Source organism: Neomonachus schauinslandi, chromosome 7 (assembly GCF_002201575.2).
Source record: "Neomonachus schauinslandi chromosome 7, ASM220157v2, whole genome shotgun sequence".
NCBI lineage: Eukaryota > Metazoa > Chordata > Mammalia > Carnivora > Phocidae > Neomonachus > Neomonachus schauinslandi.
Window position 1 is genome coordinate 91,179,180 of NC_058409.1, and position 26,253 is coordinate 91,205,432.

The 26,253-nt window shown below is 34.6% G+C and overlaps 1 protein-coding gene across 1 annotated transcript in view; it reads right to left on the reverse strand.

Moving 5' to 3' along the window:
• RANBP17 (RAN binding protein 17) overlaps positions 1 to 26,253 on the reverse strand; it is a 323,969-nt gene that overhangs the window by 240,313 nt on the left and 57,403 nt on the right. Inside the window, exons 13-14 of the mRNA XM_021698279.1 lie at positions 24,886 to 24,991; positions 11,258 to 11,393 (exon numbers count right to left, since the gene is read on the reverse strand). Coding sequence (XP_021553954.1) covers positions 11,258 to 11,393; positions 24,886 to 24,991 — 242 coding nt within the window. The remainder of the gene's footprint in view (positions 1 to 11,257; positions 11,394 to 24,885; positions 24,992 to 26,253) is intronic.

Consider the following 26,253-nt stretch of genomic DNA (forward strand, 5'->3'; position numbering starts at 1 on the left):
AGAAAGAAAGAAAGAAAGAAAGAAAGAAAGAAAGAAAGAAAGAAAGAAAGAAAGAAAGAAAGAAAAAAAGAAAGAAAGAAAGAAAAAAAGAAAGAAAGAAAGAGAGAGGGAGAAAGAAAGAAAAGAAAAAGAAAAAGAAAGAAAGAGAAAGACAAGCCCCAATGACCTCCCACGTGTCCTAATATTTCTCTGATAATTAGCAAAGCATCTTTTTGTGATTATTGGCCACTTAAATGTCATCTTTCGATGAGCTTGTTTAAATCTTTTCCCCATTTTAAAAGTGAGCTTTGTCTTTTATTTTTTTGTAATAGCTGAGACACCTATTATACGATTCACACATTTAAAGTACACAATTAATGGTTTTTAGTATATTCAGATATTTGCAACCATCATCACAATCAATTCTAGAATATTTTCAACACCATAAAAAAACCCTTACTAGGAAACCTATAATCTACTTTTGTTTCTACAGATTTGCCTATTCTGGAAATTTCATATTAACAAAATCACACAATATTTGTTCTTTGGCTCCTGGTTTCCTTCACTTGGCATAATCTTTTCTAGAATCACCTATGTTGTACCATGTATCAATATTTCATTCCTTTTTATTACTGAATAATATTCCATTTTGGGATATACCACTTTTTATTTATTCCTCAGTTGATGGGCTTTTGGATTTTCTTCTACTTCATGATATTAGGAATAATGCTTCTGTGAACAGTTGTGTAAAATTTTTATGTTGATGTGTGTTTTTATTTCCCTTCAGTATATACACTGGAGTTATTGGATCATATAGTACCTGTGTTTAACTTTTTGAAGAACTTCCAGACTGCTTTCCAAACTGGTTGTACCATTTTCACATGCTCACATTAGTGTATGAAGGTCTAATTTCTCCACATCCTCACCAATATTATTATCTGTATTTATGATTATATCCATCCTAGGGGCTGTGAAGTGGTATCTCGTTGTAATAATGACATGAATTTTCCTGAATTACAGTGATTTAATTTCTCATGAATTATAGTGCTGTCAAACATCTTTTCATGCACCTGCTAGCCATCTGTGTGTCTTCTTTGGAGAAATGTCTATTCAAATCCTTTGTCCATTCTAAATTGGGTTACTTATTTTTTTATTATAGAGTTGTAAGAGCTCTTTATAAATTTTGATACAAGTCCCTTTCATATAAATGATCCGCATATATTTTCTACAAATCTGTGCGTTGTGTTTTCATTTTCTTGATGGTGTTATTTGAAGCACAAAAGTTTTTAATTTTAATGAAGTCCAATTTATTTCTTACTGTCTTGGGCTGCTTGTGTTTTCAGTGTTGTACTGAAGAAACCATGACCCAATCTGAAGTCATGAAGATTTACTTTTATGTTTCTTTCTAAGAATTTCATAGTTTTAACTCTTACAGTTAAGTCTGGTTCATTTTGAATTAGGGTTCCAACCTCATTCTTTTGCATGTGGATATCCTGTTGTCCTAGCACCATTTGTTGAAAAGATTACTTTTTCTCCACTGGCTTGTCTTGGCATCCTTGTCAAAAATAAACTGCAAATGTGAGGGTTTATACCTGGACTCTCTCAATTCTATTTCGCTGACCTGTATGGCTATCCTTACGCAGTACCACACTGTCTCGATTACTGTTGCTTTGTAGTAAGTTGTGAAATTGGGAAGGGAATGTTCCTCTTTTTCAAGATTGTTTTGGCTATTCTTGGTCCTTTGAATTCTCATATGAATTTTATGATAAGCTTGCCAATTCCTGCAAACTAAGCTAAGATTCTTATAAAGATTGTGCTGAAGCTATAGATCAATCTGTGGAGTATTGCCATCTTAATAGTAAGTCTTCTTTTTTTTTTTAAAGATTCATTTATTTATTTTAGAGAGAAAGCGGGGAGGGGCAGAGGGAGAGAGAGAGAAGCAGACTCCCTGCTGAGGGCTCAAGCATGACCCTGACACCAAGACCTGGGCCAAAAGAGTCGGATGCTCAACCAACTGAGCCACCCAGGTACCCCAAGTGTAAGTCTTCTGATTCATGACCATGGGATATCTTTCCATTTATTAGGTTTTCTTTTATTTATTCCAACAATGATTTGTAGTTTCCAGTTTATATTCTGTACTTCTTTTGTTAAATTTATTCTTAAGTATTTAATTCTTTTTAATGCTATTGTAAATGAAATGTTTGATTCACAGGTTGTTTATTCCAAGTGTATAGAAACTCAAATGATTTTTTTATACTGATCATCTATTCTGCAAACCTACCAATTTTTAAAGTTAGTTCTAATAGTATTTTAGGTGATTCTTAAGATTTTCTATATTATTCAAGATCATGCCAGCTGTGAACAGGGATTGTTTTACTTCCTCTCTTCCAAACTAGGTGCCTTTATTTAATTTTTATTGTCTAATATCCCTGACCAGAACCTCTAGTACAATGTTTAATATAAGTAAAGAGACATCCTTGTCTTGCTCTTGATCAGAGGAAAGTATTTATAAGTCATTAGATTCAGTTAGCCTGTATTTTTTAAATTTTTTTTGTACCTATATTCATTAGAAATATTGGTGAGTACATTTTTTTTTTTTTTTGTAATTATATGGTCTTGGTATAAACTGGCCTCACAGAATGAGTTGGGAAGTGTCCCCTCCTCTTCCACTTTTTGGAAGCATTTATAAAGAATTGGTATTTATTCTTTGAATGTCTGGTAGAAATCACTAGGGAATCTATCTGGGCCCAGGCTCTTCTTTGTGGGTGTCTGATGACTAATTCAATCTCTTTACTTGTCATACTTTTATTCAGATTTCTATATTCTCTTGTATAAAAGTTTCAGGAGTTTATATTTTTATGCAAACTTTTCCTTTCCATCTAAGTTATCTAACTTGCTGGCATTCAAATGTTCATAATATTCCATGATAATCATCTTCATTTCTGTAAGGTCAATAGTAATGTCCTCTATTTCATGCCTGATTTTAGTACTCTCTTTTTTGTCAATGTAGCTAAAGGTACGTCAATTTCATTTTATTTTTTTTTTACAAAGAACCAAGTTTGGATTTCACTGACTTCTGCTATTGTTTTCAAATTTCTATTTCATTAATTTCTACTCTAATCTTTATTATATCCTTCCTTCTGCTTGCTTTAGGTTTAGTTTCTTCTTATTTTGCCAGTGTGTTAAGGTAGAAGGTTGGGCTATTTACCTAAGATATTTCTTTATTTTTAAAGTATGTGTTTATAGCTATAAATTTACCCCTAAATACTGCTTTAGCTAAATTTTGTAAGTTTTGTATGTTGTGTCATTTTCTTTCATCTGAAATTATTACCGAATTTCCCTTTTGATTTCTTCTTTGACTCATTGGTTATTTAGAAGTGTGTTGTTTAATTTCCACATACTTATAGGTTCCTCACATTTCTTTCTGTTATTGATTTCTATGCATTCCATAGTGATTAGAGAACATACTTTGTGCTATTTCAATTCTTCTAAACTTATCGAGTCTTGTTTTATGATTGAGCATATAGTCTGTTCTGGGCAATGTTCTGTGAGTACTTGATAAGAATGCATATTCTGGGGGCACCTGGGTGACTCAGTCAAGTGTCTGCCTTCGGCTCAGGTCATGATCCCAGGGTCTGGGATTGAGCCCCATGTCAGGCTCTCAGCTCAGTGGGGAGTCTGCTTCTCCCTCTACCTCTGCCTGCCGCTCCCCCTGCTTGTGCGTGCTCTCTGTCAAATAAATAAAATCTTAAAAAAAAAAAGAATGCATATTCTGCTATTGCTGGGTGTAGTGTTCTACAGTCGTCTACGGTCTAGTTGGTTTATAGAGTTGTTCAAGTCTACAACTTCCTTAAAGACCTTCTGCCTAGTTGTTCTATCCATTATTAAAACGAGGGCATTTAAGTCTTCAACTTGTATTGTTATTTCTGTCAGCTTTAGTTTCATATATTTTGGGCTTCTGCTGTTAGGTACATATATGTTTATAATTGCTACATCTTCCTCATGGGTTGAGCCTTTTATCATTATAAAATGTTCCTGTTTATCCTTAGTGGCATTTTTTTGTTTTAAAGTCTACTTTGTTTGGTATTAGTATAGCCACTCCAGCTTTTTAATGGTTGCTGTCTATGTGATATATCTTTGGCCATCCTTTTACTTTCAATCTATTTGTATTCTTGAATTTAAAATGTGTGCTCTATACATAGATAGCATGTGCAACATTATTTTTTTAAAAATCCAATCTAATAATCTCTGCTATTGGTTGGGTTACATAACCCAGTCTAAATTTAATGTTATTATTTATACTGTTAGATCTATGTCCCTCATTTCTGTCACTTTTTTTTCTCTAGCCTTCCTGTGCTGCTTCTACATTAAATGAATATGTTCTAGTGTAACATTTTAATAACTTTAATAATTTTTTTTACTATATATTTTTTAGTTACTTTCTGGGTAGTTTCCCTAGGACTCACCATATTCATCTTATCAGAATCTACCTCAGATTTATACTAACTTAATTCCAAAAGATAAAGAAATGTTATTCCTATATAGCTCTATTCCTTTTTCTCCCTTTTTGTAATATTATTGTTATTATATGATAAAATATATTACATCTTTATATATTATAAATCCAACAATAAATCATGATAATTATTTCTTCATTTAATTTTACATCTTTTAATGAAGTTGAGAGAAAGAGAGCAAAAACATATGTCTAAAGTGTCTGTTATATCAGCTTTCTTATTTACCATTTCTGGTTCTTTTTTATTGGTTCTTGTGGATTTGAGTTGCCATCTTGTGTCATTTCCTTAGCCCCCAACTTTGCTCCACTTATCTTCTTTATGCTGTTATTGGCAAATGCAGTACATATTACATATGTTATATGCCATCAATACAGTGTATATGTGCATAAAATATGTAATTGCCTTATACAATTGCTTTTTAAATCAGTTAAAAGTACTATATTTCATAATTGCTTAATTACCTTCACTGACCATAATAAGGAGCTTATTTTATATATAATGAGTGTTGTGTTTTCATGTGGATTTATCTCAGGTCACTTGCTTTCAGCCTAAAGTACTTCCATTAGTATTTCTTAGAAGGCAGCTTTGAAAGCAATGAATTCTCTGTTTTTGTTTGCCTGGTAGTGTCTTTAATTTTCCAAGATAGTTTTGCTGGACATGGAATTATTGGTTACTGGTTCAGCACTTTGACCATGTCGTCCAACTATCTTCCTACCTCTACTGTTTCTAAAGACTAATCAGCTATTAATCTAATTGGTGTCCCCTTGCATGTAATGAGTAGTTTTCTTTTTCTTTAAAGTTTTTATTCAACACTTCCATACATCACCCAGTGCTCATCACAAGTGCATTCTTTAATCCCCAACACCTATTTAACCCATCCCCCCACCTTCCTCCCTTCTGGTTACTGATGATATTTTTTCTCTTGCTGCTATCAACATTTTCTCTTTCAGTATTTTTACTATGATATGTTTTTAATGTGGACCTTTGTTGTACTTCTTTGATGTGCAATGTTTTTCATCAAATGTGATAAGTTTTAAGCCATTATTGCTCTATTTATTTATTTTTTAAGGATTTGTTTATTTGAGAGAGAATGCACACAAGGGAGTGGGGGAGGGGCAGAGAGAGAGGTGAGAGAGAATCTCAAGCAGATTCCCCGCTGAGCATGAAGCCCATCTCAGGGCTTGATCTCAGAACTCAGAGATCACTATCTGAGCTGAAGGCAGATGCTTAAGACGTTATCCTCAAGTTTGTTAATTTTTTCTTCTGCCAGTTTAAATATACTGTTGAGGCCTTCTAGTGAACTTTTCATTTTTAATTACTGTACTTTTCAACTACAGAATTTCTATTTTTTTCTATTTTTAATAATTTCTATCTCTATTGAAATTCTCTAGTTGATGACATATTGTTATCATACCTTACTTTACTTAACAAATCTTAACAATATTGAGTCTTCCAATTCATAAATATGGTATATATCTATTTATTTAGGCCTCATTTCATTTCTTTCAACAATGTTTTACAGTTTTCACCTAGTCCAAGAGTATACATATTTTCAACTTTCCAAGAATATTACTAAACTATTTTCCAAAAACATTTTACTGGTTTGGATTCCACTAGAAGTGTATAGGAGTGTTTCCTATTTTACTTCCTCACAAATACATGCTTTCATCAGACTTTTTAACTGTCTCCAGGTAACAGGTATGATATGGTATCTCACTATAGCTTTAATTCGCATTTCCCTAAGTCCATGAAAGGACGAATATTTTTTCATGTTGATTAGAAACTATGATTTCCTCTTTTGTAAATTGTTTATTCATCTCTTTGGCCCATTTTTCTATTAGGCTGTTTTTCTCTTATTGATTCACAGAAATTGTTTACATAACTGAATATTGATTCTCTTTAAGGTACATGTATAGGGTCTTATCCTATCTCTAGCTTGTCTTTTTATTTTGTTTATTGTGTATTTTGAGCTGCAGAAATTTTTATTTTTAATATGGGTAGAATTAATCAACCTTTGCATTTAGAGTTTGGGCTTTTTTATGCCTTAAAAAAAAAATCCTTCCTATCCCTAAATCATAATCTTCGCTTTTCACACTAAGATTCACTGACTAACTTAGATTTGATTTTTGTATGCTGTGAAGTAATAATCCAAATTTTTACATAGATATAACCAAAAGTCTAGCATCCTTTATGTAATAGTCTGGCTTTTCCTTATTTATATACCATTTCAATGTATAAGTGGGGGTAAATTTTATTATTTTTCATTTGCCCATCTTATTCTGTAATTACAAACTTAGTGGAGAGATGGACCATCCCATTTGCCATTTATCCCTGGTCTTAATATGCAGTAGTTACTTATTAATATTCATTGGATAGTAAGTAGGAATAGGCAAGAGGGAAAGAAGTGTAGCACACATAAAACAGCTCATATAGTAGAATGCAGTGTCAAAAGAAAAGGTTGCAAAGGTAGGAAAAACCTGACCATAATAAGGAGCTTATTTTATATATAATGAGAAGCCAATAAGAATTTCAAGCAGAGAAATTCCGCAAATTTTAAAGTCTGACAAAAACAAGTATTGAGACAACATACGGCAACACATACTGTGCTGGGAGAGGGAGAATAAACTATTCAAACACTTAGGAGGGCAACCTGATAATATCTTGTAAAGCTGAAGATATGTAGTCTACAGCCCGGCAATTCCACTCCCAGTATTTACCTTCAAGACACTCATACACATGAATGAGTGTTATTAGAAGGTTTACTGCAGGATTTTCTATAATCTTTAAAACTGGAAACAATCTAACATATATTAACAGAAAAATGAGTATGTAATGGCACAGTAATATACTGTAATACCATTCAATATCTAAAATAAATTAGGACTATATGTATCACCATGGATAAATCTCAAAAATAATGTGGATCAGAAACAGCAAGTTTCTGCATACTAATTTTCTATAAAGTTAACAGTGCTATGTTTTGTTATAAATACATAGAAATGTGGGAATAGAAGAAAATCATGAATGAAAATAACACTAAATTTAGGATAATGGTTACTTTGGGGGCAGAATCAGAGCAACAACGGGCCATTAATGTTTCATTTAAAAATATACAGATCTGAAGCAAATATGGCAAAGCATTCAGATTTGACAAAGCTGTATGGTGGGTGTATGAGTGTTCCTTACATTATTCTCTCTGGTTTTCTACTGAAGGAAAGATGACTTTGGTGGCAGTATGGAAAATGAAGTGGGGAAAAGGCAAAAAAGGAAACAAAGAGGACAGTCAGAAGACTTTTGAAGTCCAGTGAGAAATGACAAGCAGTACCAATAAGGATAAAACCTAAGGGCCTGAGAAAAGAGTGAAGCTGAGAGATATTAAGAAAATAAAATCAGCAAGATTAGGTGACAGATCAGATATAACAAGTAAGAACAAAGTGGAAATTTTGGGTTCACAGTCATTCCTCCTCAAAACTGGACAGTAGGTGGAACGGGTTTCAGGAGATTAAGTAAGACCTACTGAGACTGAAAGGCCTGTTCAATATTAAAGATCCAACAGGAGGCAATGCAGCAAAGTGATTAGCATCACAGGCTCTGTTATCAGGTGTCCTGGGTTCAAATCTAGATTCAACCATTTAAACACATTAATTAACCATTCCAAACCTCAGTTTCCAAATCTGTAAGAAGGGGTGGGCAGAGTGTTAATAAAAACAACTATTCCCACAGGTCTTTGTGAGATGAAATCAGATGCCTGTCAAATGCTATGTGAAATCCTGGACACAGACTATTTCTTCAATAAATGCCTACAGCTACAATTTATGACTCTTCTTTCTCATTTATAGCACATACTTCTATTTTATACATCACTTAGGATTCCTCAATGATTCCACCTGGGTTCCTGAAGCACTTATTATGCATATGTAAAAATTTCAAGATGCTTAGCAGGATACCTTCTTTAAACCTGCCAAATAATTTCACTAAAGTCAGCATCATTTTCCAACTCAAGAACGTAGCCTTTATCACATGAATGTATTATGCATGAGATCTAGGCCCAAATCCTATGGAATTCTACTAAATATATACATACATTCAACCATTATCTAGTAGAAGGCATATGAGCAATATGCCGGGCACTTGGAAGTGATAATAAAAAAGGCAGAGACAGTCCTAACCCAAATTATAGTCAATATATGTTTTGCTAACAAACAATTACAATGCGGTGTAATAGTGCTAAAATAAAGAACACAGAGAAAAAGGGAACTCTCCCAGAATTTAAGAAGGTCATCCTAAAGGATGGGGTATCTGATATGAAAGATAAAGTTGGGGAGTCAGCAGAGTAAGGCAGGTGGAAGTTTGATTTAAAATAAATAATGTTCTAGGCAGAGGAAACATTTTGTCCAAAGACCCAGAATCGGCAGAGAACACAAACTGTTGAAGGAGCTGAAAAAAGTTTAGTACACATAAAGTATCAGTACAAGTATGGAGTATGGAGGACTGAAGCACGTAACTGGTGACATACGTAGAAAAAAGACTGGGAAGAACTTTGTAAGTCATGCTCTGTATGATTCAATTAAATGAGATAATGCTTAAGAGTGTTTAGTACAGTTCCTGATTAAAAAAGTAAGTGCACACTAAATATTTTTTGCCTACTAGTATCTAACACTCTCCCCTTTTTTCGCCACAATTTGGAATGTGACAATATACTCACCAAAAAAAAATATTTTCCATCTGGTCTTCCTTGGTTGGTTGCCAGAAAACTAGTGTGTAGAGAACTTAATAAATGTCTCAGATGGTCTTTTGTTTCATTTGTAAAATGGGAACCATAATACCAACTTTAAAAAAGCAAAACAACAAAATAATACCAACTTTGCAGGATTACTGTAAGGACTAGGAGTGTGAAGATTTCCTAGAGGAGTGCCAGGGCACGTATCAAGGACCCCCCCAAAAACCTCCTCGAGGCTCCTATAAAGGCAGATTGGCAGACAAGCCAGAGAAAAGGAAAGCAGAAAGCTCTGGCTTCCCTTTAGGACTGTGCAGTAGGAATGCCCTAGAAATAAAATCACTGTAGGACTAAACACTCTTTGAAAAAAACAGCATTAGATGCATACACCAAAAATGTTACAATTATAATGAAAGAACCAACACCAGTCTGCTGATATGTTCATTTTTTTCTTAATATGTACGCTCTTTCAAAAAAGAAAAACTGACCTTCTATAATTCACTTTTTCCCACAATTACCTTGTATTAAAAGATATATAAATATGTCTGTATTTTTCTGTGACCTGTTTCTTGAAATCTGAAACTCCCATATATATTTTTTCTTCTTTTTTTAATACGACAAATAAAAATTTTGGAAAAAAATTCCTAAATCCCATTGCTGTAAACAACTAGTGTCATTTTACATACATCTTTCCAAGTATTTTAAATACAGTTAATATGAAGGCTTTTCACTCCATGTTGCACTATTCTGATGTAAGACCCAGACCAAACAAATATTGGATTATAATGTTTGAAGAGTATTCACTTTTGTGAAAGCAAAATATCAAACTCTCTGAGTACATTTAAAATAAGACAATTTATCATAATTCGATTTATTCTCAACCTTCGAGTAACACAACTGGGATTTTAAAAAGAGGTACCCTGTATAAATTTCATATCATGTAATTTTTGTCTGACTCTAATTTGTCTTACTATCAAACTAAAACATTTATTTCTACTTACTCCTTTTTCTCCCTAATGGTCTTGTTCAATGGGACCTAAATTCTAAGAAAATTTTATTGAAATGGCAATAAAATATCACAATATATTTGACAAAGGAAGCGTCAAGCTATATCACTTTCTGAAAAAGCAAAGATAAACTAAAGGATGATATTAACAAAATCAAACAAAAATTTTTCCCACTATTATACGACTATTACGAACAGAAAATCATAAACGTATTGAAGGTTATGCTAAATTTCCCATGGGGAAAAAAGCTCAGTTCAATATAAAAAGCTTATTCTAAATATTTCAAGTAAGAAATCCTTCAATGTTACTGATAGAAGCTATAAATCCAGAGGAGATAAGACTATCCTCAGGACTTCTTACAAAGAAGGCTTGGAAAGAGTTACTATTTCAGAAGAAGAAAACCTCATAGATCTTACTCAGTGTCACAAGTACTACTAAATATCCAGTTAGAATTCACATAAATGCCTTCAATAATCCCTCATTATGTCTTAAGATCTATTCATCTAAATTTGTTGATGCTAAACTTTCAATCATCATACTACGAGTGTCCTCTATGTTAAGGTGATTTAACTGTGGCCTCTCAAAGACATGTCTAGCTCTCCTGGTCCTCATCAGTTATCATGTAAAAATGCCGAGCAATGAGCGAAAAATTTACTGGAAACCACATAAATAAGTGCCCCAAAAAACCCCAGAACTACTAAAAGAGTAAATCTTTTGTTTTAAACCTTGAAATAAATATAAGGCAAAATCTATTAAAGTATTTAAAATAATCTTAATTATTTAATGACTAGCCACATAAAAAATATTCACTAACTCTGCCAATCAATCTTCAAAGAAAATGGTAAATCTAGGCATAAAACAAGCAAATTAATCTCACGTTGCCTTCAATGCCAATTAATCAATCGATTTCAATTGATCAATTAAATTTCTTAGGTAGAAATTACCTAAATATATCATTCAGCTTAAAGCTACTATATGTGAACATCTTTCCTCATTTTCGGTAACATTTTTAAAAAAAATCTCTAGTAAAAACCTACCTTTGAGGTTCTTTGAAGTTGATCGCCAACATACGTTTTACGAAACTGATCCAAGAACCACAGAATTGCAAGCTCTATTTTCTCATTAGAACACTGAGGCAATCCGGTATCCATTAAAGATATAAGCTGAAAAACTCTTTTCATGAAGGAGAAAAAAAGCTTCAGTAAAAGTTCTTGGAGAAACAACATTAAAACATTTATTGTCAATGTAATATAATATATAATCACTGTAAAATGTCGAAAAATACAAAAGCTAATAAAGAAAATGTTTTTAAAAACATCTGAAATCTTACTACTAAGAGAGTACTACGAGATACTACAATTTGGTCTAAGTCCCTAATTCCTTCTACTCCTTTTCCTAAGACATACACATATGTGTACATACACAGAAACCTACAAGGACATACTTGTTATTTCATTAAAAATTTACATATAAATGCATATGACATATACATATAAATATTATGCATATATATAAGTAAATACCTATAACTATATATAACATATATACAGATATAAATTAATATCTGTATATAAAATTTTGGTAAAAGAAAAATGATATTGAATGTGTAGTTTTGTATTTTACTTTTTCAATAAACCTTATGTTTTTATATAATTATATATTTGGGGTCATATTTTCAATGAATAATAAAAATTTTATCTGGAATAATTTACAAGGTGATCTTAATAAAATCAAGTATTTTTAATACAAGTACACAACTATTATTACCAGATAATCATAAATTAACTGAAGGTTAAGTCAAATTTCCTAGAGAAAAAATGTAATTCAATATAATGAAAAGCTTAGTCTAGAGTTTTCAAAAGAGAAATCCTTGTATTACCTATTTTCATTAAAAGTTTCCAGGGGATGGCTGCCAAGTACCTGATGTTAACAAAATCAGCTTATTAGAATCATCTTTTTTAAGGGCCAAGATGTAGGGGTTGTTGAGGACCAGCACCTTTGTCTTCTTTTTTCTAACTGCACAAAGGCAGCTATGTCTAGCCCCGACCTGCACGCTTCCTTCCGTGCATGCACACAGGAACATATACATATGCTGTTAACAGTTTATATGTCCTTCTAGAGATTTTTTTAAATGTATATACAGGCAAATATGACTATATATTCTCCTCCCAACTCCTTTCAACATATGGAACATACTATATTTATGATTCCAAACCTAGCTTTTTCCATTTAACTATCTTACAGATCTTTCCATGTCAGCTATTAAGAACTTCCTCATTCTCTCTTGCAGCTGTTTAACATTTTATTACATGAATATACCATTATATTTTCAAACATTCTCCTACACATGGGCACGGCTTAAAATTTTTTGCTGTTGCAACAATGCTGCAATTAACCATCTTGTACACATCATTTCACACATGTACATTATTATAACATATACTTCTAAAAGTAAAACCACTAGTTTAAAGAACATAAATTTGTATAATGTTGATACTATTAATAAATTGCTCTCCACAGAAATTGAAACAATTTATATTCTTATCATCAGTCTGTAAGTGTTTATATACACTCAGATAATTCAGATGATAAGAAACTCTAAAATTCACTGAAATCTGAAAAATGGCATCCCAGTGCAGTTTTATTTTGCATTCTCTCATGTATGTGGGGTTAAAATTTTTCCACGTTTTTAAGCATATATATGTCCTTGTCTGTGACATATTTGTCCACATCCTTTGCCAATTCTTCCTACTGGGTTGTCTTTTTATTGTTGATTTCTACAAATTCTTTATATATTAGAAAACGGAGTCCTTTGCCTTTGATTCAGCTGTAAATATTTTTCCTCAGTTTTCATTTGTCTCTTGACTTTGATTATGGTGTTTTTTAATGCTACAGAGAAGTTTTTGGTTTGCAAAATTTTCACTAATTTTTTTAAGATTTATTTATTTCTTTTAGAGAGAGAACACATGAGTGCGGGGTGGAGTGCAGAGGGAGAGAATCTTCAAGCAGACTCCTCGCTAAGTGCAGAGCCAGACTTGGGGCTCAATCCCACCACCCACGAGATCATGATCTGAGCCAAAACCAAGAGTTAAATGCTTAACCGACTGAGCCACCCAGGCACCCCTTTCATCAATTTTTTAAATGGATTATGCGTACTAACAAGGTCTTAGCTAAATCTGAGGTATTTTTGTTTGTTTGTTTCTTTTTTTTCTTTTCTTTTTTTTTTTTTTTACATTTACCTCTCTGATACATTTGAACTTATCTTGAACACATTTTGTGAGGTATGGATCAACATTTTTTCCCATTTTCCCCATTTTAGCCAGGTGCTTCAACACCATTTCTTTCTTATATAGTCTATCATTTGCTCACCATTTCAACTACATCCCTTATCATATACACTGGGTTCATTTACGCATTCAGATTACTTTACCGGACCTTGTGTTCTATTCCAGCGATCAGTCTCAATAAATATATCTTGATCAATTATCTTTTTCATATTATTTAATATTTTCCCAAAACATTATTTTTAATGGATATAAAATGTTAAAGACTATCTCAAAATTTAAGCATCTCATTCTGAATGTAAACTCAGATTTCAGGGAAATATAACTACTGCCCTCTTCCCTACTTCCAAAGAATTCTACAGTGTCTAGGTATAGTGTATGAACTTCTTTTAAAAAGTTGGGACTTGTGGGGCACCTGGATGGCTAAGTCAGTTAAGCGTCTGACTGTTGGTTTCTGGGATAAGCTCAGGTTATGATCTTGGGGTCCTGGGACTGAGCCCCAAGTCAGGCTCTGAACTCAGAGGGATATCTGCTTTGTCCCTCTCCCTCCCCCTCTGCTCTTCCTTGCACTCCCTTTGTCAAATAAATAAATAAATAACAATCCTTAAGAAATAATGGAAAAAAAAAGAAAGTTGGTACTTGTTGCCAAAGTATTATGAAATAATATGTTGAAAACCATTTTATGGTTACGATTTCCTATATTTATATTATTTAAAAGTAACCTTCATTTACCTAACATCTTTAATACCATTAAAATTTATGAAGGGAAACTTATTGAAGAACAAATTTAAGAATTAGATTACTGTAGCCAGGTTGCTAGGGTTTTTTTTTTTCCTACGATGTGTCTGTTCTGTAATTTTGAGAGGAGTGACAAAGCTGACTTTCAGTCTGGGTATTTCTGAATTAGCAGATAGTTGGGAGTAATTTTTAGTTAAATAAATAGATATATGCATCAAACTATGTCTAGATCCAGGTGATATTTCACGTGACTTAAACAGATATATCTTATTTTTTTAATTCTTTACTGAGTGGGACCTCCCTTTTCCTATTCTAGCTCTTTGTTGATTCTATGTACTTGCTCCTTTACTTTTATTTCCTTTTTATAACATACATTCCAAAACCCTAGGAAGATGTGAAACCAGAAGACAGTTTGTTGGGATGCCTTTATAACTCAAGTGAAGCTGGTGATTTGCATTTGCCTAAGAGGAAATGGCATCCCAGCAGGAAAGCAGGAAAGCGTCCCCAGCAGGGTACAGGATCCATTTGTCAAAGAAGTTTTGGTAGCTGTACAAGAAGTTCAGCTGCAACAGCCTAACGTCCAAATAACCATGGCTTAAACAATATAGATATTTATTTCTCTCTCAGGCAAATATCCAAGACAGCGCTCCAGGACTAGCTAGTGCTCCATGGTGTGCCAGAGACTCAGGTGCCTTTCATCTTGTTGTTATACTTGCCTCCATTCACACAATCACTCTTCTGGTTGATGATGGGTACTTCAGATCCACCCATTTTGTCCACATGTCTTGCACATACCACATCTGCCTAGAACACAATCACTTAACCACACCTAGCTGCAAGAGAGTCTAGTAAATCTACTCTTTATTCAGGTGGCCACATGCCGGGCAAAAGAATCAGGTATTCTATGACCTCAGAAGCAGGGAGGCAGAGACACTGTACAGCTGGTAGTCTCTGCCACAGTGCCCTTCAAAGATCTGTGGCCACCTTGAAAAGTACTTAAGACCAAAGCTTGTATTGCATATCTAATATTCACTTTCAGTTTCAACTTATTATCCGACATTTATTTTTTTCATTATGTTAAATTATTTTTGGTAAAGAGCACGGAGGGAATAAAAAGACAAATATATCATTAAATAATTTGGTCCAAGTATAAGCACACCATTTCAAATTCAAAGAAATGAATTTTGGATACTCAGTTGTTTATATTCCCCTACCTATCCAAATAAATGAGTATTCATTCAGTCAACAAATATCTGAGGGCCTACTATATGGCAGGTGTGCATTAGAAGTCCAGAATATAACAGTGAACAAGATATAGACATTCCCAGTCCTCCAGATATCTATAGTCTATACAGGGAAAGACATAAAACAAGCCATTAAAATAAAGAATGACAAGTGCTATAATAAACAATACAAAGAAATTAGCGAAGATTCATAATATTCTAGGATGGAACAGGGCAAAGAAAGAGTGTGTTGAGAGAAAGGAGAAAGCCTGTGTAGCTAACTAGAGAGGGAAGAAAAAGCATGGCTCATTTAAGAGCTGAAAAAAGTTCAATATGGCTATAAAGCAATCAGCAGCAGGAGATGAGGCTAATGAGACAGGCAGGAGCCAAATCATGAAGAACCTGATGAGCCATGTTGATTTTAATCCCAATAGCAATGGAAAGCATTGCAGAGTTTGAGCAAAGCACTGACATAATCAGATCTGTACTTCAGAAAGCCAGAGAGGAAGCAAGGTATCTATTTAAAACTGCAGCATGAACCCATATGAAAGATGATAGGAGCTAAAATGGCAAGGGAGATAGAAACAACTTGACTAACTGGCCTAACTAGAAGGTAGAACTGACAGGATTTGAAGATGAAGACTACATGGATGTTGGAGAGAGATAAAAGGAAAAGTTAAGGATTCCTTAACTCCTGGGATGCAGGCTTAGACAAATGAGTGGATGGTGATGAGACACGTGAAGAGAGTCAGGGCTGGAAGGAGAAGGAAGAGATGAGTTTAATTTTAGTTACTGAATTGAAGACACATGTGAAACAGAACATGTAAGTGAAACAGTTCAACATGTATTTGGAAGTCAGAAGACAAGAATTACTAAACAGAGAATCACTGAGCAATTCTGAGAGCTCAGCTGAGGTAAAAATGATACCTTAATTGACAAATGGTACCTATATACAGAGGTTTACAATTTCTTTTATTATCACTCAACAAATAGGAGAAAACTCTGAATTCCTTCAGGATTAAGGTTTTGCCAGGCAGATGAGATAAAAATACAGCAGTGAACCAAGCAGATAAAGCTTATTCCTTCCCTTACTCTAGTGGAATGAACAAATAAACATCAAGAGGTAGTAAGTTCTATGAAAAAAATGAACTAGGATAAGGATGTTATTTTGGACCAGGAAGTCAGAGCAGAAAGAGACAGCTGTGTAGAGACCTGACTGAAGTGAAGGAGGACTATACAAACATTTAGAAGAAAGCATTCCTAGCAGAAGAGAAGTGCAAGCAAAGGCCCTAAAGGGAGAACATATTGGGAACACCCAAAGAACAGCAAGGAGGCCAGGAGCTGAATGAGAAAGGGTAGGAAACAAAGTCAGAGAGGTAGTACAGGAAGCTCTGAGCCATGACCAGGACCCTGGAATTTGTCTCAAGTGTGACAGGAAGCCACTGGAAGCTTATAAATAGAGAAGAGTAGAGTAACATGATCTCATGGGAAAGAAGTTGAAGTCATCCATAAGATAGCAGAGTTTGGGAAAGAGAACAAAACTCTGAGCTAGCTGTCAAAGGTTTCAATGAATGATGAGGGATGACAGGGAGATGAACAGGTCAGAGAAACAAGGAGAGATGGAGGGTGGTATAACCAAGAGAAATAAGCCTGAAAGAAGCAGCCAGTCTATTAGCACGAGCAAACAGAAGGGATACAGGATGAATAAAACAAAATCTCTGGGTAAACTCTCAAGAGGTTTACATTCTGGTAATGATGAATGAAACTGAAATGACTACAAAATTATTTTTATTTAATTAGAATTGCATAGACTGAGTACAAATAAATTTATTTGCTAAGTTAAAAGAAGCATATTTAAATATGTTTAAGTAACATGTGTTAATTAAAATGATCATAATATTGGGAGCTTTTATGAATATTAAACTTTTCCTGATAAAATAGCATATAGGTTTTTGGCAGAAGCTTCACAATCTTCCAATTTGGTAGTGTTCTCCCAGGAGTTAGAAAGGTATCATATAACAACACACAGAAGGCAACAGTATTATGGTTCCAGTTACTTAGAACTTCTTCATATGAAATTGGTATTTTAAAATTCTACATAAAACATCATTCTTACTCAATTTAAAATCTCAATATCTTAAAACACATATTTATGTTTTTTCAATGCCCCACTTTGAATCTGCTTAGCCCTGTTTACATACCCACCAAGTTCACCACTACCTCTCCCCACCTCTGGCCTCAACTACTTGCCTTGTAGCTCCAGTAAAAATTCACAAAGTTCCTGCAGTTGTAAATCCTCACCCAGGGAGAAGAGAGGTCTATGACAGCTTCAGCCCCTACCTCCCAACTCAGCAGGACCAACAGAAGCTCTGGCTTCCCCAATGGCACCTCAAAGAGGCCAGGGAACACAGCTATGAAGTATGAAAAAGTTAAACACCCCAGGAGTAGACTTCAATAAGAAATGGGACACACTGATATGAGGAATTCTTAATCTCAGGAAACAAACTGAGGGTTGCTGGAGTGGTGGGGGGTGGGAGGGATGGGTGGCTGGGTGATAGACATTGGGGAGGGTATGTGCTATGGTGAGCGCTGTGAATTGTGCAAGACTGTTGAATCACAGACCTGTACCTCTGAAACAAATAATACATTATATGTTTAAGAAAAAAAAAAAAGAATAGCAGGAAGGGAAGAATGAAGGGGGGGAATCGGAGGGGGAGACGAATCATGAGAGACGATGGACTCTGAGAAACAAACTGAGGGTTCTAGAGGATAGGGGGATGGAGGGATGGGTTAGCCTGGTGATGGGTATTAAAGAGGGCACGTACTGAATGGAGCACTGGGTGTTATACGCAAACAATGAATCATGGAACACTACATCAAAAACTAATGATGTAATATATGGTGATTAACATAACATAATAATAATAAAAAAGAAAAAATACAAATGTCTATCAATAGGGAAATAAACTGTGCCATATTCATTCAATTGATATTGTATGACTTAAAATGAATGAATTAGATCTACATGTATAAAATTGATAAATTAAAAAAATTTAATAAAAAAAAAGAAATGGGACGCAGAAGTAAGGAAATAGAAAAATGGCATGCCCATAGTTCCCCATCTTCCCACCATCATCATGGACTATTTTCAAACAGTGGTTCCATGTGGCCTCTGGGGAAAACTCCTGGCAGAAGCTTCATAATCTTCCAATTTGGTAGTGTTCTCCCAGGAGTTAGAAAGGTATCATATAACAACACACAGAAGGCAACAGTATTATGGTTCCAGTTACTTAGAACTTCTTCATATGAAATTGGTATAAAATTGATAAATTAAAAAATTTTTAATTCATACCAGGTGTGTGATGTACCACCTTATAGATGTAATTCTCAGTATTCATGGTAATTATGTTCTAAAAAGGCATTGTGAAAAGTGAATGAGTGAATACTGAACCACTGCGTTCCCAGAGGAGACACAGGGTTAGGTTCCTGAGGAACTCCGGTCACAATATTTTCATCAACCAATCAACACATAACTTTGTTTATCTGTGTTTCTCTTTAAAGACATCTTATTTAGGGGTGCCTGGGTGGCTCAGCTGGTTGAGCGTCTGCCTTCAGCTCGGGTCATGGTCCCAGTGTCCTGGGATCGAACCCCGCATCGGGCTCCCTGCTCAGCAAGGAGTCTGCTTCTCTCTCTCCCTCTGCCTGCCTGTCTGCCTACTTGTGATCTCTCTGTCAAATAAATAAATAAAATCTTAAAATAAATAAATAAATAAAATTAAGACATCTTATTTAATATATTGTTGATTCATTAACACTGACTCATGGCCAAAAGCACAACAACTTGTGCCTGAACGAGGCAGACCTAATATATACATTCTCTCTGTAAGGGACTTTACAGCTTTGTTGTTGTGCTTAGGAACACTAGACAGCACTACAGCACTGTAACGGTGGCCACTGTAAAACAGCAAAACCACTTACAAAAAGCACAAAAATGTGGGCTATATGGCACACACAATGAAAAGGACACTTATTTACAGCATGAGAGTATGAAACAAGAAGGCAGAGTATCTGTTCAACCTCAGCTGGGAAAGTGGGTATCAGGCAACTCAAATTTTTCACCACCAAGCACATATCCAAAAATGACTGCAGTAGCACCATGAGTATTGGCTTTGGGATTACAAATAAATTTTAGCAAGTACATAAATCTGCAAAAATGAAATCTGTGAATTAGGAGCACCGACTCTATTTGTTTTCTCTTATTCTCTCACTCTTCCTTGAAAATGCAGTGTTCTCCCCACCCCTCAATAAAGCCTTAGACCATAAACTTCACCTAACACTTTGTTTTCTAGGGAATGGCTAAAACACAAATCAAATCTTATTTAAAGTTAAATATGTTTGTTGCTTAAAGAAAAATTTAAAATTTTGTACTTGGCAAATACACACCTGCTTTTATTTATTTCCTTAGCAAATATACACCTGCTTTTGTTTATTTCCTGTTATATATTTCTCAGGAAAATAATGCCAGTGAGTATTTCTCTACTTGATGATGAAAACTTTCAAAAATCAAACCACAGCAAAAAAGTATACTTACTTTTCACTTTACTAAATTATGTAATGTTATATTAAAAGATGGCACAGAGGTAAATTATTCACTGTTTAAAATTAATGAAAGCATTCTAAGAATGCCCCCATTCATAAAGTTATTTGATACTAGAAATAAATCTTAGGAAAGCTAAAAATATTTACGTTCCATTCAGACTCAAGTTTCACTAAAACAAGGGCTAGTTTAAAGGTTAAAGAGAGTATGAAATGAAGAGAAAATTTCTATTCAGAATGGCAACAAATTTATTAAATACTCAGGGATATATTTAAGAATAGCAAAGAAGGAAAATGCCACCACTAGGTCTAATAATTTTAAGGACTTTGGTAGAGTGATAGTGGTATGTATTGGGTGGTGGCAAAATTGAGGTGACATATATCTGGTCAAAAAGCAATGGATAAAAAGGCATCCAAATTGGCAAAGAAGAAGTCAAACTCTCACTCTTTGCAGATGATATGACACTTTATGTGGAAAACCCAAAAGATTCCACCCCAAAACTGCTAGAACTCATACAGGAATTCAGTCAAGTGGCAGGATATAAAATCAATGCACAGAAGTCAGTGGCATTCCTATACACCAACAACAAGACAGAAGAAACAGAAATTAAGGAGTCGATCCCATTTACAATTGCACCCAAAACCATAAGATACCTAGGAATAAATCTAACCAAAGAGGCAAAGAATCTGTACTCGGAAAACTATAAAATACTCATGAAAGAAATTGAGGAAGACACAAAGAAATGGAAAAACGTTCCATGCTCATGGATTGGAAGAACAAATATTGTGAAGATGTCAATGCTACCTAGAGCAATCTACACATTCAATGCAATCCCCATCAAAATACCATCCACTTTTTTCAAAGAAATGGAACAAATCATCCTAAAATTTGTATGGAACCAGAAAAGACCCCGCATAGCCAGAGGAATGTTGAAAAAGAAAAGCAAAGCTGGCGGCATCACAATTCCGGACTTCCAGCTCTATTACAAAGCTGTCATCATCAAGACAGCATGATACTGGCACAAAAACAGACACATAGATCAATGGAACAGAACAGAGAGCCCAGAAATGGACCCTCAACTCTATGGTCAACTCATCTTTGACAAAGCAGGAAAGAATGTCCAATGGAACAAAGACAGTCTCTTCAACAAATGGTGTTGGGAAAATTGGATAGCCACATGCAGAAGAATGAAACTGGACCATTTCCTTACACCACACACAAAAATAGACTCAAAATGGTTGAAAGACCTCAATGTGAGACAGGAGTCCATCCAAATCCTAAAGGAGAACACAGGCAGCAAGCTCTTCGACCTCAGCCGCAGCAACTTCTTCCTAGAAACATCGCCAAAGGCAAGGGAAGCAAGGGCAAAAATGAACTATTGGGACTTCATCAAGATAAAAAGCTTTTACAAAGCAAAAGAAACAGTCAACAAAACCAAAAGACAACCGACAGAATGGGAGAAGATATTTGCAAATGACCTATCAGATAAAGGGACAGTATCCAAAATCTATAAAGAACTCATCAAACTCAACACCCAAAGAACAAAGAATCCAATCAAGAAATGGGCAGAAGACATGAACAGACATTTTCCCAAAGAAGACATCCAAATGGCCCACAGACACATGAAAAAGTGCTCAATATCGCTCGGCATCAGGGAAATCCAAATCAAAACCTCAATGAGATACCACCTCACACCAGTCAGAATGGCTAAAATTAACAAGTCAGGAAATGACAGATGTTGGCGGGGATGCGGAGAAAGGGGAACCCTCCTACACTGTTGGTGGGAATGCAAGCTGGTGCAGCCACTCTGGAAAACTGTATGGAGGTTCCTCAAAAAGTTGAAAATAGAGCTACCATATGACCCAGCAATTGCACTACTGGGTATTTACCCCAAAGATACAAAAGTAGGGATCCAAAAGGGTACGTGCACCCCGATGTTTATAGCAGCAATGTCCACAATAGCCAAACTGTGGAAAGAGCCAAGATGTCCATTGACAGACGAATGGATAAAGAAGATGTGGTATATATATACAATGGAATATTATGCAGCCATCAAAAGGAATGAGATTTTGCCATTTGCAATGACGTGGATGGAACTGGAGGGTATTATGCTGAGCGAAATAAGTCAAACAGAGAAAGACATGTATCATATGACCTCACTGATATGAGGAATTCTTAATCTCAGGAAACAAACTGAGGGTTGCTGGAGTGGTGGGGGGTGGGAGGGATGGGGTGACTGGGTGACAGACACTGGGGAGGGTATGTGCTCTGGTAAGCGCTGTGAATTGTGCAAGACTGTTGAATCTCAGATCTGTACCTCTGAAACAAATAATGCAATATATGTTAAGGAAAAAAAAAAAGAAGGTAGCGGGACGGGAAGAATGAAGGGGGGGAAATCGGAGGGGTAGACGAACCATGAGAGACGATGGACTCTGAGAAACAAACTGAGGGTTCTAGAGGGGAGGGGGGTGGGAGGATGGGTTCGTCTGGTGATGGGTATTGAGGAGGGCACGTTCTGCATGGAGCACTGGGTGTTATGCACAAACAATGAATCATGGAACACTATATCTAAAACTAATGATGTAATGTATGGGGATTAACATAACAATAAAAAAATTAAAAAAAAAAAAGTAATGGATAGTCAGTTACCCAATACAAGCTTTGTTTATGATCGTTGACTAGATTTTTTACTTCAAGACCACAGCCTTAGTAAGAAGCAATGGATTACTTCCCTTATATTTCTATTCTAGACAGAGGAAAACAGACTTCTAAGATCAGTGGAAAAGAATGAAAGGCTCAGAAAAAGACCTAAGAATACTGTGTAAAGATATAAGCAGCATTTCAAGTCAGTAAAGGGTGGGGTTTGCATTAACTGGTTAACACAATGGAAACTTCGGAAGAAGTATATAAAACAAATTCAAATGTATTAAAAATTAAATATAAAAACCATAAAAGCATAAAAACCATGAAACCATAAAAGAACTAGGAGAAAATCTAGGTGAATATTTTTATTATCTAGATGTGGAACAACCTTTCTAAGCATGAACAAAGGGGAAAATATGAAGGGAAAAATTCATAGATGTCAACATATAAATATTGAAATCCATTAAAAGAGAAATTTCTAAAACAAACTAAAAACATGGAGAAAACATTTTCAAAATGAGTACTAAATATTAAGATTTTGATATACCCTGAGTTCTTATAGATAAATTAAGAAAGATAATCACAAAAGAAAAGCAGCTAAATGATACAATCTATATATATTTAAAAACCACAAAGAGAAAATACAATTGGGAAAAATTGGAATGGAAAAAATATTTGACACCACTTGTAACCAAAGCAATAGAAATCAAAACAAGACATTTGTTATCTATAAACTGGCAAAGATAAGAACACTATTATCTAGAGTTCAACTGCAGAAAAAATGGTTAAGTCTCAGAGCCTTTGAGTTCAGAGAATAAACTGGTACAATTCTTCCAGAAGGTCATTTGGTGACTCTTTAAAATGCTGCAGACTATTCAACCCAGCTATTCAGCCTTTAGGAATTAACTCTAATGAAATTATTTTGACCTACATAAAGATATAACTAAAAGAACATTCACCTCAAAGCAGTTTACAATATAGAAAAATTGAGAAACAAGCTAAAATTCCAAAAACTGGGGTATGTTTAAATTATGGTACAGCTGGGGTGCCTGGGTGGCTCAGTCGGTTAAGCATCGGCCTTTGGCTCAGAGCATGATCCCAGGGTCCTGGATCTAGCCCCACGTTGGGCTCCTTGCTCACCGGGGAGCCTGCTTCTCTCTCTTCTCCCCACCACCTGTGCTCTCTCTGTCTCTCTCAAATAAATAAATAAAATCTTAAAAAAAAAATTATGGTACAGCTTAGAATATTTAATGTCTAGGTAAAATGTTCACAGTATTATGCTTGATTTAAAAAAAAAAAAGTGTTTGTCGGGGGGGTTGGTGGGAGAGGGGTGTGTGGTAATATAGTGCTTACTATTTGCCAGGCATTGTCCTAAGCATCTTAAAAACATTGATTCATTTAATCCTTATAATAGCCCAAAATGAATTAGGTATTATTATCTCCATTTTAGTTTATAAAACAGTATTATAGTATATTATAATTTTTGTTCAAAAAATGTTGAAAAAGACACATATAATGTACATACATCCTCAAGTATTAATTAAAAAGACTCAAAGGTATTTAGCAAAATGACAGAAATAGTTATCTCCAAATTAATATATGACTTTTCTTTTTATTTGAAATAGTTAAGTGTTCAATAAAAACATATATTACTTAGTTATAAAGAAAAATTTTATAAAAAATAAATTAAAATATATAGAAAACCAACTCACATGTATTATTCACATGTAGGAATTTTCCTCAGTGTTAAGGCAAGTAATTCATTGCTTCTTATTAAGACTATGGTCATGAGGTGAAAAATCTAGTCAACAATCATAAACAAAGCTTGTATTGGGTAATTGACTATCCATTGCTTTTTGACCAGATATACTTCACCCCAATTTTGCCACCACCCAATACACAGCAATTTTGCCTGCTAAAGCAGGTCCTAAGAAATAAAAAGCAACCTAAATCTTCATCACACTATTTGAATGCAAGTTTAAAATATATTTGACCATAATACTTACTAGAGATTTGACTTCTACAAATCAGTTAACCTCTATGCCCTGGTTTTCTCACCAATAAAAAGAAAATAATACCTTCCTCAAAAGGCCGGGTACAAAATGTTTTAACTCATAATACCAGTTCAATAACTAAATCTCTTAACTACTTCGTCTGTAAATTTTGTGGCCATTACTTACCGGCAGGATAATTCTCCATCCATAGCATCATGTTCATCTGTACTGGTATATGTTAACCTTCCTCCAACAACTGTCCCAACTAAGTATACCAGCCATGCAAGACGTCCTAATATATAACAAGAAAGAAAAATGTTTAGAAAGTATTGATAGAAACAATGCTTATTTTGCAGAAAATTCTAAAACTGGCAAAATATCTGTTCTTCCAAACAAGTGATAAACTACTGTGAACTCAGTCCCTGACAGAGTGGAGAGTGGGTTTTAAGTTTAGCAAGGCAGTATAACAGTAAAAATGACAGACTTTAGAGCCAGAAAAAACTATGTTCAAATCCTAGTTCAAACAATTTGCTAGGTGATCTTGCCTAAGTTATTTACCTCCTTACATCTTGGGGTTTTCATTTGAAAAATGGAGAAAATAAGACCTACTGTGAAGACTTATGATTAAAATTAAATTTGGTAACAAAACACCGAAAGTAATGTCTAGATCCAGGGCTGTTAGTAAGTACTAATACGATCCAATGAGCAGCATCTTTTCTGAATGGTCAATGTCATGATCATACCAGTCTGATCATTTTTAGTATTAGTTCTGCTTGAACCATAATAGATGGTAATAAATTTATTGCCTTTGTATTTTTATGCATAACTTTTTAAAATCCAAGACTGTCACCATTCAAATCACATAGTTTGACGACCAAATCAACTTCATGGACAATATTAGCAAGGGATTAAATAACTTTACAACAGTGGCACACGTGGAATCTACAGTTTTCACCAATCTTATTTTGGGGCAGCCAAATTTGAGTGGTTCAGACATGGAGTTATTATTGAATGATTTTTATTTAAGCCTATGATTTTACATCTCTAGATTCACTGATCTATGTATCAGATTCTCCAAAAATTTTAAGACCTTTATGAATAATTAACAACATACCAATTATCTTGCTAAAAAATTTTGTGCTATTTTTAGGGACTGATTTTTCAAAGATGACCAGGATATTTCATATTACCAAAATCAATTACATTTCTGTATTGAGAAACCTTCTCAAGTGAACTGAAGTATTTTTCACAAGGTATTGACTGGAACAGTCATAAAAGAGGCTGTCCGTGCTAACTGGAAGACTTAGGAAGGATAAATACCTACAGAAAAAGAGCACATTCTTCCTATATCCATACTGTGAATACTAGCAATCATTACAACTTATCAACTCCCTCTGACTTCTGGAGAGACATCAGCCTAGTGAGGTGACAAACTTCCTGTAAGTTAGAAATACAACTTGGCAAGTATCCACATCCCCTATTCTATCATAAAACAATGAATAAATCGGAACAGACCAATTATGCAGCCTTGGACATTAACAATGTCAAACAGCC